The sequence below is a fragment of the Gopherus evgoodei genome, chromosome 2 (genome assembly GCF_007399415.2).
Source record: "Gopherus evgoodei ecotype Sinaloan lineage chromosome 2, rGopEvg1_v1.p, whole genome shotgun sequence".
NCBI classification, from domain to species: domain Eukaryota; kingdom Metazoa; phylum Chordata; order Testudines; family Testudinidae; genus Gopherus; species Gopherus evgoodei.
Genome location: NC_044323.1, coordinates 136,146,428 through 136,161,739, shown reverse-complemented (window position 1 = coordinate 136,161,739; position 15,312 = coordinate 136,146,428). Strand labels below are relative to the sequence as shown.

The 15,312-nt window shown below is 47.1% G+C and overlaps 1 protein-coding gene across 2 annotated transcripts in view; it reads right to left on the bottom strand.

Moving 5' to 3' along the window:
- OTULINL (OTU deubiquitinase with linear linkage specificity like) overlaps positions 1-4,242 on the bottom strand; it is a 45,382-nt gene extending 41,140 nt beyond the window's left edge. The window contains exon 1 of one of the 2 annotated variants that reach the window (XM_030551721.1): positions 4,055-4,242. In XM_030551721.1, the coding sequence (XP_030407581.1) occupies positions 4,055-4,154 (100 nt within the window). In that variant the 5' untranslated portion in view covers positions 4,155-4,242. The remainder of the gene's footprint in view (positions 1-4,054) is intronic. The other variant, XM_030551725.1, reaches the window with a different exon arrangement.
- Positions 4,243-15,312: the final 11,070 nt, after the last annotated feature.

The following is a 15,312-nucleotide window of genomic DNA, read 5'->3' as shown; positions in this document are numbered from 1 at the left end:
CTCAGATCGCTTGTTGGGGAGACTAGCACTTATCTCAAAACTTTTGATGCATCACAACATTCTGATATGCAGGTTTGACCCAAATTCAGAAGAAGTGCTCCCTCTCTTCTTCCCACCAATCCATCAGCCTCTCCTGTTAACTAAATAAACTATTTAAAACATATTCCATGTTGGAGGACAGTCTGAGACCTTTTATGTATTTATTTTTTAAACAAGCATTTCCCTTAAAATCTGAAGACTCATACAGTTTAGGACCAGAAAGGGCTAGCAGATGTGCATACAACAGCCCACCAATCCCCAACACTACACACACACATACACCCCCAAAATTGAAATTAGTCCAAAGTATTACAGTTCACAGGAGACTAAACTTTTATGTGCCCCAGGCAGAGAATAGGAAGAACCACCACAATGGAAGGGAACTGATCAAGTGACCTATAGCCAATTAATCCCAGCAATTGACCCACACTCCATGCTTCAGAGAAAGACAAAACAACCCCAAAGGTGTCTGCCAATCTGACCAGGGAGGAAATTCCCTCCCAACCCCCCCACATATGGTGATCAGTTAGACCCTGAGCATGTGCGCAAGAACCAGCCAGTTAAGCACGTGAGAAAGAGAATGCTCAATATCACTGCAGAGCTCTGGCTTGCCCTGTCCAGTGTCCCTATCTCCAGCTGTAGCCATCTCAGATGTTTCAGAGGAAGGACATCCCCCAGAAAACATGGAGGGGAGGAGTTTTCCTAACCCCTGCAGGTAACTGTCTGAAACATAAGGAAGACCAAAATAAAAACAAAAAACAACCACCTAGTAGCAAACAGGCTGGGTTTTTAAGGAGATCCAGTACTGGCAACTTGTCTGTTTTGAAAAATTGAGTTAAAGGCATCCTACACATTCCCCTGAATCCTCCTGCTAATTTGTTATTTTATGGTCACACTTATCCTATTGTTTTAAAATGGTTTTAATTCTCTCACTACAAAGAACAAGAGATAACAAATTGACCGCATACTGAACAGTCAAACTGAGAAAGAGAATCCCACCCTACTTACCACTTTCAGTCACAGCAAACTTAAGTGTTATTTGTCACAGTAATGGGTAAAACATTTTCAGTTAGAAGTGCAAATTTAAAGTTGGTTACCCTTTCAGGAAAAAGTTAGAGATATTTCACCTTCTTCTGTTCAGTGGCATAGATGTCTCTTCTCCCTCCCCCAAAGGTTTAGCAACTAGAGATAAGTTCATTTTAAGGGCCTATTTACACTGTAAAAGTGATACAGTTGGGAACAATTAGTTTGATTCATCCTCTGGATGGGGCCAGTTTATCAGTTTTTGTTTTTAAAATGTTATAAAATGCCAACAGGATGTTAGTCTAAAACATCAGCATGTGACTTCTTCAGCTTACCATCAGCAAATGCCTGCTAATGTACTTCAGCAGCACTATGCACTATACTTATCTGCACCCTCCCTCTTCTTTTCAAAATGTTAAGAAACAAAGTAAGAAACTGATGCAACAGATTAAAATATGGGAATTCTGGGATCCAACCCTAATGCATGAGTGTCAAATGTACCCTTGAATCCAGAGTAGTCCCAACTGATACAATAGGAAGTAAATTTGCATCTTGTTTCTCAGTAATTTCAAAGGAAACAACAAGGGTAAAACATGTCTGGTTTAAAAAGGCCATCAAATATCACTTAGACCCAGTAAAAAAATCAGATCTGAATTAAAATATTTCAGTGCTGTGATTAGTGGAGGACAGCATCTAATCCCACATGTTGCCTATGTTTCTGAATTTGGAGATCCCATTTGTGACGGACATTGTTAAGGAACACGTGGGAAGGTGAGATGTAATGCTCTGGGAGTTGTTCACTAGATATCCATTTTTTAAGGCTCATGTCACTAGATTTGTTCTGGAGCTACAAGGTAGTGTCCTGTCCTACAGTGATCAGCAGACAAGGTCACCATGGTACCTGATGCTCTATGCTTCAATTTCCCCTCATCTAGCTCCAGGTATTTCAATCTCCTACTCTTGGATACAGCAATTCAAGTGTTTTTTCATGGTTTAGCCCTCCAGCCAAATGCTGCTTCCTTTTTAGGAGGTAAACAGCATTCAGCAAAACAAACTGGCATCCAGCAACCTCACACTGGTCTTCATCCTGACTCCAGGCTCAGTTGTCCTTCTACTTCTTTCTGGCAGGGGATTTTCATACTACCTCCTTCCCAGTGGCCCTATAGAGGAACCCAGACCCTTCATTACTCTGGTTTCCCATCCAGGGACCCTGTAGCAAGCAATCCAAATCCACCCACTCAGACCTCTTGCTTTGCCTTCTGGGATCATTTCCTACCTATGTCTCTGTCTGGATCTTTTCCACAGCCCCTTGCTAGGTTCTCTCTCTAGGCTTTTTCACTGGGCCCCTTTTGGAGAGCCTCTAACACCAACTGCTACTCTGAAGTCTACCACCATATGACACTCATCTGGCTCTGTTGTAGAGCATCTTTCTCCCTGTCGGTCTCTGACACTGTATCATCTGCCTGCTCTTTACCAGTCTCTCTGTGTACCAAGCTAAGCATGCTCTTACAGGAAGCCTCACCACTGCTCACCTAGTTAACTAAGCATGGCTGATGCTGAGCCCGGCTCCCTTAAAGGACCAGTCCACCCTGTGCCTGTTAATATACTAAGCTCAGAATGTTATAGAATTCATTATTAACTGAGGGTTTGGAGTAAAAGTTATCCATTGTAGAGCTAATCAAAGGAAGGCAGTCTAGATCAAAACTAGGATCACCTGAGACAAAAATAGAGCAGATTCTTCCCAACCAGACAATAATTTCTGTTATTGACGGGTTAGGGGTGGAAACATCCCACTGAACTGTGCTGTTAACAAGGAAACTTGTCTGAAAGGTAATTTCATCTCAAAACAAGCCTGGGAAACTACACAGGGAACTAATGAAGAAATCAATTAAACCCTGCCAAGCTCCATCACAGCCCCTAGGTATGAAATATTTTCACTGTAACTAATGTTTACCTAAAAAAGACACATGTGATCTCCATGAAGACACAAGGAAAATTCTGCAAAGGCTATTCCCTGAGAATGGCTGAAGTTTGACACTGTTTCCCATATTTTCTATTGCAGACATTTTTTGCATGCCACTGTACCACACTGAGACACACTCTGGGGTTTTAGTGACTCTGCTGCCAATAAACAGGATCTATCATCCTGCCGCTGGGGTTTCCAGAGGATATTGTGGGTATCTGTAAGCAAGGTGAAATTTCAGCTTAGTGTGTATCCCTCCAGAGCCTCAAGTCCTTGACCAGACATGTACTGAGTTATACCAAGATCAGCATGTTTAGGACACTAAGACAACTCTACATGCAGATTGTGGGATGCTGCTACATGAAAAGAATGCCTGTTCTATTTTGTGAGGGAACTTACATACACTTTTGGATAGGGTAAAGCACATCGTTATAGAAAGTGTCTCAAGGACACCTCTTCTCCAAGGCACAGTCATCACATGGATTGCCTTCTCTTATTCATGATCACACAACATCCCCATGGCAACTACAGCAGTTGCTTAAATGGGAAGTTATATTATACAAGTATTAAGGTATTTTAACTCTCTTTACTGCCATAGATATACTGCGTCCTTTTTAAAATAATTAATTTCACTGTCTATTTTTGTCCTTCATTACATTTCCCACTCCCATCTGTTGGAAAGCCAGCATCGTAACTGCATTAACTCAAGAAAAAGACGCGGGGAGCTCTGCGGCCAGCTCTGTGGAAACAGTGGGAAACATCTATTTCCTGACAACTAATAACCTGCTTGGTTTAAGGATCTTAGCCTTTGCTTCAGTCTTTCAGATTCTCCAGCCCATCATTAACAGCCAAGGAATGCTTTCCCCATTGGTCATTGTTGGTTACATTTGAAATGCAACATGTAATCAAACCAATGCATATAAACAGTGCCTATGAGAACATCATCCTCAACACCAAGAGTTTTCTCTAATTGTTCACAGTGAGTCTGGATGGGACTCCAGCACTTAGAACTCAGTTCCAGAAACTCACCAATGCTTTTTTTTGATGATTGATCAACTCTGTTTCTTTTTACAGGCTCAGTGAGTTGTTCTCCATTCTTGCTCGCTCCTTTGTCCAGGTGTCTCAGCATCTCCTCTCTTGGGGCTCCTTCCAACTAGATTTTTTCCCCCAAATTGTTTTGTCAGTTGTAAAAAAAAGTCTTTACAGACTTAGCTCGTCTTTACAGATCAACAAACTGTGAAAGGATCAGACTTCCTGTTTCACTTCCGTTAAGCTTTTCAAAGTTTCACAGGCAGCGTATGCTTCTCCATGCATAAGCCACAAGAAAAAAAAAACAATGAAGCATAATTCCGCTATTTATAAAGGCCAAATTGGTTACTTCCCTGTGTATCTTCCATATTCCTTGGAGATTACAGGACAGGGATTTTCAAACTGTGGTCCATCAACCATGGCGGCCCAAGGGGGTTGTGTCAGAAGTTCACAGAATCATATGGCACTGGCTGCTCCTCCTTTCCAACTACTAAATCACATTAAAAAGCTAAAAAATATATAAATACTTCCTTAATATTATCTACCCATGCAAAAAATTGGTTTAGTTTCTGCAGGAACCTGATGTGATTGTCCGTGGGAAGGGAGGTGACTTACAGAGCTACCACTTTTTTAAGATATGGAGCAAACTATGAAAAAATGGGATATATACAAAGCCAATTAACCCACTTAATAAAAGCTGAATTTTAAAAATGGATGAAAAAAATTAACTTCTTGTGAAGTTCATGTTCATTTCCTCCCCAGGTTTTCTAAGTTAAATCAGCCAGTGGTTTCACAAAAAACCTAAACATATTTATTTTTTTAATGGCCAGTGGGAAGACATTATTCACCATACAAGTTCAGCCCATTGGTCCTCCAAGTCCAGTCTCCTGCTCCTGGAAGTAACCAACACCTGATGTTTCAGAGAAATGGGGAACCTCTCTCACCCCAAGATAATTGATATACAGGGGCCAATTGAGCAGTGCTATAAGCAGGATCATGTTGGCTCTGCAATTACCATCTTACACCCTCCTTTCCTGTGAGATTTGATTACACTTCTATAACTACTGACATTAATAAAGTTAAGCAGTTCTTTTTAAAGGAGCACCTTCCTCTTTCTTTCAACGTGCTTGTTTGTAACCTTAAAGAAATTCTTCATGCATGGAAATGAATAAAAAAGAACTTTTACTTATGACACTTTGTTCTTCCTGCAATTCTGTGCCTCAGGAGCCCAAAGTAAAGATCTGCTCACTCAGCCCTGATCTACTGGCTGTGACTTATGACTGCAAGCCCGCTGAGGCTTCTTCCTGTCTCATCATCTTACAAGTTAGCATTGCCCCTTCACTAAGGGTTTTGTATCCTTAAAAGCTCACCTGCTGGCTTTGAACACTTATCTGCCGCAGTGTTTTTTGTTTTCAGATCTGTTGTCTGTATTCAGATTCTAATGGGTCAGATCAGGGCTGGATTAACTTTTGTGGGACCAGTGCCAAACTTATTTGTGGGCTCCCATGGGAGCAATGGAGCATGGCGTGGGGAGGTCAGTCCCCAGAGCAAGGGGCCAGCCAGGGGCAATGGGCATGGCATGGCAGGGGCGGCCCAGCTCCTCCCAGCCCAGTGCGAGGGAACTATTTACATACTGGCATTTGCCATACACACAGTGGCCCACCCGGCCCTGTGCTGCCAGCATGCCCCTTCCCCTTGGGGGGTGGGCCCATGCCTCGCCACACAACCCTTCCCCCAATATCCCTTTGGCCAGAGCCGCCCCAGACACACTATGCCCAGCACCCCCCCAGCTCCTACCACACAAATGCACAGCACCCTGCCCAGCACCCCCCCAAACCTCCACTCACTAGTGCCCCAACATACACATTTTCCCTGCCTCCTCACATCCCAGCACCGCCTCTGCAAGAAACCCACTCCCCCTCGCTCTGCCTCCCAGCCACACTCACTGGCCCTGCTGGGAGGCAACTGTCTGCCAGGCTGAGCCGGCGGTGCAGCCAGAGCTGGTTCAGGGTGGGGAATCGCTCTGGTCTCTCGGGAGTGGTGTGATCAGCCAGGCCAGGGCCTGCCCCGGCCGGGCTGCCTCAAGACGCACTTCCCCTGGAGGGGCCCAGTCAAGCTCCCCGCACTGTCCCCTTCTTCCCCCTACCCGCGACTGGCCAGGCTTCTGCACCAGTCCCAGATGGCTCAGCTCCAGGTGACAGCTGGGGCCCTGCAGGTGGCAGGAAGCACAGACAGCCTGGAGCCAGAGGTGCACTGGGGTCTGGCCAGGAGGCAGAGAGGAGCAGAGAGGTGGGGATGAGGAGGCAGCAGGCGGGCAGGCCAAGAGGAGCAAGTGGTGGACGTGGGGGACCCAGAGGGGACTCAGGGCGCAGTGCAAGTGGAGCAGGCCGGGGCCCCTTCTGAGCACGGGCCCGGCTCCATGGAGCCACTGGAGTCATTGTTAACCCAGGACTGGGTTTGATGAACAGCTTCTCAAAAGAGGACATCGGGATACCTATATTGTGTGTGAGTGGGGAGGGCACTGGTTAAAGTCCAGGATGCTTATGTGGAAAGGATTTGATAGCTAGGAGAAGGGGAGAAAAGGGTGCACTCTCACCCTCTTTTCAATCAATCGTCTTCTTTCCCTTCTTCTACCTCCTTTTCTGAAAGAAAAGTCCAGATATTACATGAAAGGGCAAGGTGGGAGTAAGCCATCTTTACTGTGCTGTGTTTCCCAATACTGTCTTTGACAGCTCTTGTGTTGGATTTCTTACCCCATTCTTGGCTTCTTTAAGAAACATTATATTTGTCTCTTTCAGTTTTTCTGACTCCTACCTCATTTCTACATCCTTCCTGAGCACTTATTTTTGCTGCTTCATTCCCTCATTCTCCTGTTTCTCACTTTGCACTCCCCACATTCCTCTTTTCTCTTTTACTCCTTCACTTTCCACCTCTTTTCTTCCTTCCTCTCTAGCTGCCATCCCTTCATACCTCCCCATTCTCTCAGCCACACTGTCATGGATTCTCTGGACTCCCTCTCAGCCACTGGTCCTTGGATTCACTGTGTTGATTCCCTTATGTCTGTTCCCTTCTCTGTCCTCTGGAACACGAAGTAGCTGGATCTGTACATCAGGAGCAGTACTGGTAGGACCCCTGCGTGATGGCCTGGGGAGCTGGTGAAAGAGAAGCCTGGAGCCTTCAGAACAGTTCACAGGTTTTGTGCTGCGTAGACCCGGCACCTCAGTCCTGTCTTGTCAGGTGAGATGGGCTATTATAGTGCACAAAATAAAAAGAGGTCTGTCTTGCTAATCAGCCAGCATTTGTATATTTGCTCATTTTGTTCTCCAGCTCCTTTTTATCTCATTCACAAGCCGAAAAGGAAATATCCTCTGTCCACCCCCGCACCCCTGTGGCTGCTGTTATCTGAATGCTTTTGCCACCAATGACAATTCCCTTGCGGTTCCACAAGCTACATAAGTTGGGGTCTGAGTTTAACCATGTAACAGTGAAACTTTCTTTTCTTGTTGTCCTTTTGAAAGAGGATATTGGAACAAGTTGCCTTTGATCCTACAGAGCAACAACTTTGAATCCCTGTTGGGATGCAAAAGAGCAGGGTCAAGCAGACTTAATATGATATTTTCACACACAAGCCTTAGACAAGGGACTGAACCAAGTCTTAACAGTCCTGAGCTTTAGGGGAGTTAAAATCCATTTCTGAATTTCCATTTCAACGCCCCCTCATCTGTCATGGATTGACCAAAACTCTGGAGCTGAGCATGCCCAAGCTTTGGATCCAGATGCAAACTAATCAGATCAGGTCCATTTCTCATCATAATTATTATCCATATCCCTGAACCTGCAACCCAGGAGAAAGTACTTTCTGTAGGCCAGGTCATTATTGTAATCAGTGGAAAGAGAAGTTACTTACTTTGTACAGCAACTGGAGTTATTCAAGATGCATAGTCTCTATCTGTATTCCACATGTGCTCCATGCAACTGAGACAGGGATTTTTTTTTTAGCAGTATCTGTTGGTCTGTGCCTGTGCTCTTCTCCTCCTCATGCTCCAAACAAAGAACAATAAGGGGCAATGTAGATCAATTGCTTCTCCAGTTCCTTCTCTATTGCAAATCATATATCCAAGATCCAAAGCAGAGGGCAAGGATGCCATGCAGTGGAATATAGCTAGAGACCACATATCTTGAAGAACTCCAATTCCTGTAGTAGATAATTAACTTTTCTTTCTTCTTCAAATGATAGTCTGTGATGTTCTGTATCTTGGGGGAACACCCGGCACCCCCATGTTCACCCTTGTAAAATGATTGTGTGGCATCCAATGCAAATTTTGTCATGTTGGGTGTCTTCAAAAGGCTCATGATGCACTGAGCATGGTTGTTACAGTAATGTTATGGGTTATAATTTCATGTATATAGTTATGAGGCTGAAAATGTGTCTTCATGGCTCAAAATAAGCCCAGACAAGAACTCTCCAAGAGCAGAGAGGCAGTTCACACTTCATCAGGGCATGTATGGGACAACCCAGCCCATCCTCACAGGGACAAAGGGTGCTGGCCTAGGCAGAAACAAAAGGATCTGTTAGACTCTCAAGTGAGTCGCCCCTCTTCCTTTGGTCAGTTTGGGACTGTGATGAGGTAATGCTCACCTGACTCTGAAGGGGGGGGCAAAGCAAAGAGGGAAGAAAGAACATAATAAAAAGGAGACACGTTTGCCATGCTCTTCCTCTCTCTTCCACCTATATCTACAGACGTCACCATCAAGCGACTCAAGTGCTGATCAAAGAGGAAAGCCTGGCTGAAGGGCAAGCAGCCAGCCTGTGGTGAGAAGTATCAAAATTTGTAAGGGCATTGAAAGGGTTAAGATCAGCTTAGAATGCGTTTTGCTTTTATTTCATTTGATCAAATCTGACTTCTGTTTTGACTTATAATCACTTAAAATCTATCTTTATAGTTAATAAATCTGTTTGTTTATTCTATCTGAAGCAGTGTTTTTGGTTTGCAGTGTGTCAGAGGCTCCCCTTGGGATAACAAGCCTGGTACATACCAATTTCCTTGTTAAATTGATGAACTCATATAAGCTTGCAGCATCCAGCAGGCATAACCGGACACTGCAAGACCAAGGTTCCTAGGATTGTGTCTGGGACCGGAGATATTGGCTAGTGTCATTCAGTTGCACAGTCCAAGGAGCAGCTTACATGCCAGAGGCTATGGGTGAACAGCCCAGGAGTGGGGGTTCTCACAGCAGATCAGGGTAAGGCTGGCTCCCAGAGTCAAGGACTGGAGTGACCTAGCAGATCACCAGTCCAGATGGCACCAGAGGGGAACGTCACACAGTACCTATATGTATTCCCCTGTGGGTGATTGATCAGCAGCTCTCATTCAGAAGGGATGTGTAAAGACCTCTGGGATACAGCACTGCTCCTGTCAGTGGTATCAAGAGCTGTATCAGGTTTAGAAGCCTCTACTAAGGCATTATGTCTTAAAAAGATATGTACCACATCCCATGTTGCTGCTTAACATATTTTAACATGAACATCTCAAAGAGAAAGGACAGTTACCTGTTCTGTAATTGGTGTTCTTTGAGATGTGTTGCTCACATCTATTCCACAATAGGTGTGCGTGCTCACCATGTGGACCGGTGCCGGAAGTTTTTCCCTTAGCAGGACCCGTACTGGGGGACCACCACAGCAACCGTTGGAGTGGCGCTTCTATATGGCACTATAAAGGGAGCTGCGTGCTCCCTTCACCCTCAGTTCCTTCTTGCCAGACAACTGCAACAGAGGGAAAGGAGGGCGGGGTGTGGAATAGACATGAGCAAGACATCTTGAAGAATGCCTGTTACGGAACAGGTAACTGTCCTTTCTTCTTCGAGTGGTTGTGCATGTGTATTCCACAGTAGGTGATTCCAAGCTATATGTGCTGGAGGTGGGTAGGAGTTATGAGTTCCCAGGACACAGTACGGCCCTGCTGAAGCCTGTGTCAGCCCTAGTTTGGGAGACGATCACATAATGTGTAGTAAATGTGTGAGCTGAGGCCCAAGTGGCCGCCCTACAGATGTCCAGGATAGGGACATGAGCTACGTAGGCAGCCGATGAGGCCTGAGCCCTCATTGAGTGCGCCCTGATGATCGGAGGCAGGGGAACCCCTGTCAGATCATAGCACGTGCATATGCACGAGGTGATCCAGCTGGAAAGACACTGGGTGGAGATAGGCTGCCCCTTCACACACTTGGCCAAAGCAACAAAAAATTGCGAGGATTTCCGGAATGGCTTGTTTTGATCCAGACAAAAAGCTAGTGCCCTACGCACATTGAGCATGTGAAGGTGGCATTCCTCATTGGAGGAATGGGGCTTAGGACAGAGCACAGGAAGAAAGATGTCTTGTTCCATATGGAAGATGGAGACCACTTTTGAGAGAAATGCCGGATGTGGGCGAAACTGGACTTTATCCCTGTGGAAGACCATATAAGGGGGTTCCGAGGTCAGGGCCCTAAGTTAAGTGACATGGCAGGCCAAGGTGATAGCTACAAGGAAGGCTACCTTCCATGAGAGCTGAGACCAGGAACACATGGCCAAGGGTTCAAAGGGAGGCCCCATGAGGCGGGACAACACCAGGTTTAGATCCTCATTGAAGCACAGGGCATCTAGCATAGGGGAATTAACGGTCAAGGCCTCTCAGGAAGCGGGAGGTCATAGTATGGGAGAAGACCGAGTGTCCTGGCACCTGCAGATGGAAGGCCAATATGGCCACCAGATGTACCCTGATAGAGGCAGGTGCCAGCCCTTGGGTCCTAAGGGACAGGCGGTACTCAAGGATGAGCTAGAGCAGTGTGGCTGATGGGGAGGCGCCCCGCTCCCCCGCCCACCTGGAGAATCTGGACCACTTTGCCAGGTACGTGCATTGAGTGGACGGCTTCCTCTTACTTTCGAGGAGGACCTGCCTGACCCCTTCAGAACACCTCCTCTCCTCATCATCTAGTCACTGAGCAGCCATGCTGTCAGGTGGAGAGCGGTCAAATTGAGATGAAGGAGGCGGCTCCCGTCCTGAGAGAGGAGGTCTGGGCGTAGCAGTAGCCTCCTTGGAGGGGTCGCCAGAAGGTCCAGTAGGGTACTGTACCAGTGTTGATGGGGCTAAGCTGGGGCTATAAGAATGACGCGTGCTCTGTCTGTTCTTACTTTTTGTAGGACTTTGCCGATAAGGGAGAATGGTGGAAAAGCGTAGAAAAGCTGGCCCGACCACTGCAGGAGGAAGGCATTCGAGATCGCATCCCCCCTCACTCCCCCCCAGAGCAGAACTGGGGGCAATGCTGGTTCTGGTGGGTTGCGAAGAGGTCGACCTAGGGAACTCCCCACTCTCGGAAGAGCCGGTGAGTGACCTCCAAGTGGAGCAATCACTTGTACGGGGGAAGAAAACCCTGCTGAGGTGATCGGCTTGCGTATTGCAGATGCCTGGTAAGTGGAACACCCTCAGGGAGACATCGTGGACTATACAAAACTCCCATAGACTCAGGACTTCCTGGCAGAGGGCCGAGGAACGAGTCCTGCCTTGCCTGTTGATGTAATACATCACAGCAGTGCTGTCTGTCACAACTCTGACCACTTTGCCACAAAGGTACATGTTGAAGGCAACACACGCCAACTGAATCGCCCTGAGCTCTTTGACATTTACATGGAGTGACAAGTCTGAGGTCGACCACAACACTCAGGTTTGCATATTCCCTGTCTAGCCTCTTCCAGCTAGAGCTGGAGGGGCCTCATGTGGAGCCTGGCGTGGCGGACTACATACGTGTACTCTGCCATGTACCCCAGGATCCAAAGGCACACTCTTTCAGTTGTCACCGGAAAGGCCGTGACCAAGGCGATGAGATCTTTCAAGGCCTTGAACCTGCTCAGCTGGAGAGAGGCTGTGGCCCTTGAAGAGTCCAGCAGCGCCCCAATGAACTCTATGCGCTGCACTGGAACTAGCATTGATTTGGTCTAGTTCACCACTAGGCTGAGATCAGCGCAAGTGGACAGAAGCAGCTCTACATGGGCCCCTACCTGGGACCAAGAGCTACCCTTGAGAAGCCAATCGTCCAGATATGGGAAGATCTGGACCCCTTTCAGTCTGAGGTAGGCTGCTGCTACAGCCATGCACTTCGTGAAGACCCTGGGCGCTGTGGATCGGCCAAAGGGGAGGACCGTGAACTGGTAGGGGTCTAGCCCCACTAGGAAGCGGAGGAAGCGTCTGTGCCCCTCGAAAATATGGATGTGAAAATATGCATCCTGAAGATCCAGAGACCGCATACTAATCCCCTGGGTCCAAGGATGGGATAATAGAGGCCAGGGATACCATGCAGAATTTGGAGTGGACCAGAAAACGGTTAAGATCCCATAGGTCCCGGATGGGCCTGGGATCCCCTTTTGCCTTTGGGATCAGGAAATAAAAGGAGTAGAAACCCTTGTCCTGGAATTCCACTGGAACTCTTTCCACCGCCCCCAGGTGCAGTAGTTGCTCTACCTCCTCCCCTAGGAGGTGGGCATGCTCCGGGTCCCCTGGGCCCATCGGGGGGGGGGGGTTGGGAAGGGGTGAGCTGAACTGCAATGTGTAGCCCCTGGAAATGATGTTAAGGACCCATTGGTCCAAAGTTATAGGGGACCATGCCCTGCAGAAGGGAGACAAATGGTTGCAGAACACAAACTTTATTAATAGGGGGGTCTCCCTGGCAACTGCCATGGGACCAAGGGCCCGTCACTGGTGGCACCCCAGGTACTGGTAGGCTCAGAATGTCCTGTGTGGCCTGTAGAGCCTCCAGCGACGATGGCATCATGACCGCAGGAGACGCGTGTGTGGATGGCGCCGGGCTGCTCCACTCAGCACGAGTCGAAGGTTTTGGGCCCAGGGGGAACTGAGGGTTGCCTGACGCAGGACCAGCCTCTCCCCTTTCCTTCTCTCGGCTCCACTGTGAGGTGGAGCCCTTCCCTTGCTTCTTGGAGGGGGAGCAGTGTTGGCTGGTGGAGCGGGCCTCTCTGCGCACCAATGATGCCGTGCTGGGCGCCAAGTCTGCTCCGCGTGCCGGAGTTGGGGCCAGTGGCGATTCCATAAGGAGCTCTCAAAGCCTGATGTCCCTTTTCTTCTTAGTCTGCGTCTGGAATGACCTGCAGATCTTGCAGCATTCACTCACGTGAGTTTCACCCAAGCAGCGGAGACACTCAGCATGCGGATCACTCCTTGGCATGGAACGACGACAGGAGTCGCACAATTTGAAACCTGGGGCACAGGGCATGCCCTGAGCCCACTCTAACAACTGAAACTACTAACTCTAGCAACGGTACCACTAAGGTCAACTAGAAAGGCTGCAGCAGAGCTGGAGCATGAAGTTCTGACCACCTTCACTGGCAGCAAGAAGGAACTGAGGGTGGGAGGAAGCGCACGGTTCCCCTTATAGTGTGATATAGAGGTGCCATTCCATGGGTCGCCACGGTGTTCCCCCTACAGGTACTGCTAAGGGAAAAACTTCCAGCACTGGTACATGTGGCGAGCACACACACCTACTATGGAATACACATGAGCAATCACTCGAAGAAGAAGCTACAGAGACAGACTAAGCATGTGTAGACTGATCTGTAACACCCTGTGGTGAAGTAATATTCATCAGCATATATCACAGCATAATGCATCCTGAAATCCACTTGGAAAGTCTTTGGGAGGAGATTGCTTTCCCTCTCATCCATTCTGCAAATGATCTAAATAGTCTAAGTGATTTCCTAAATAGCTTTGTTCTTTGGAAGTAGAACACAATGGCTCGAGAGATGTCCAGGGCATGAAGCCTTTTGTCCCCAACCAATACCCCCTGATAAGACTTCATTGTCAGCAGCCAGTTACTGAGGTAGTGGAAAACCAATGACTGGTGGCACCAGAAGTGAGCTGCCACTTCTGAGAGCACCTTTTGTAAATACCTTTGGTATTACTGCAGGGACAAAGAGGAGCACCTTGTATTGATAGTGTTTCAGGCCCACAGTGAACCTGAAGAACCTTCTGTGTGCAGGGGATTGGGACGGAGGTGGTGGTGGTCTAGATAGAAGTAGTCATCCTTCATATTGCGAGCTGTAATCTACTGGTTTCTGTTCAGCAAGGGAATTATTGATGCCAGGGTGACCAGTTTGAAACACAATGTGTCAATAAAGGCATTGAGTTGTCTGAGGTCCCAGAGGGTCTCCATCTTCTCTTCTCTTGGGCCTGATGAAATAATTTGAGTAAAATCCCTTCCCCCAACATTGGGGAAGTATCAGCTCTATGGCTCCCTCAAGGAATGAGCTTCCTCTCAAGAGAATGGTCCCTGAAGAAGGATGGGAAGAGGGTTCCAGAGGTGGTGGGGAGATGAATTTTATAGTGTAGCCAGAATGAATTATGCTAAGACCTCATCTTTCTGTTATCATCTGTCAGGTTGGGCAAAGCAGGCTAGATAGCCTCCAAATTGGTTCTTTGGACTCATGGTTGATGGATGTGGCATCTACTGTGGTTCATAAAGTCCTGTCAAACATATTTCTTAGCAGGATGTTGAGGTTGGAAGGAGGAGCAGCATTATATACTTGCTCCACTGCAGCTTCTGTTGCTTCCACAGTGGTTCGTAGCCTCTTTGGTGATAGAAGGGTTGAGGTGCTGGTCAAGACTTGTACCTCTGAGGTCTATGGAACATCTCTCTCAGTACTGGAGTGTAGCTCTCCAGTAGAGAAGGGATGCCCTAGAATCTTTCAGTTGGTGTAATGATTCATTTGTTTTCTCGCTGAAAAGATTATTCACTTCAAAGGGCATATTCTCCATTGTGAAATGAATTTCCCTAGGGAATTCTGAGGAATGAAGCCACGATGCTCAGCTCATGACAACAGCTGTCAATGTCAAACAAGAGGCTGCGTCCGCTGCATCAGCTGAGGCTTGTAGGGATGATCTCACTATCAGTTTATCTTCCTCAGTCAGAGTCTGGAATTATGCTCTGTGCTCCTGAAGGAATTTGTCCATGAATTTCACAAACTTGGAATAGTTGACAAAACTATATTTAGAAATTAGCTCTTGGCAGTTGGCTATGCAGAACTGAAGACTGGTTGAACTGGAAAAAAAGGGCAGAAAATGCCAGCTCTGAGACTTGCTACAGTGGTTTCTTTTTTTTCTTTCCTTTTGACATTTAGACATATGCTACAATGTGTAGCCAATTGTTTGATTACACTCATAGTTCGTTCTTAAAAATGTTCAAGAGACCTTAAAGCCAAATTTATTGTCTAAAGGCAA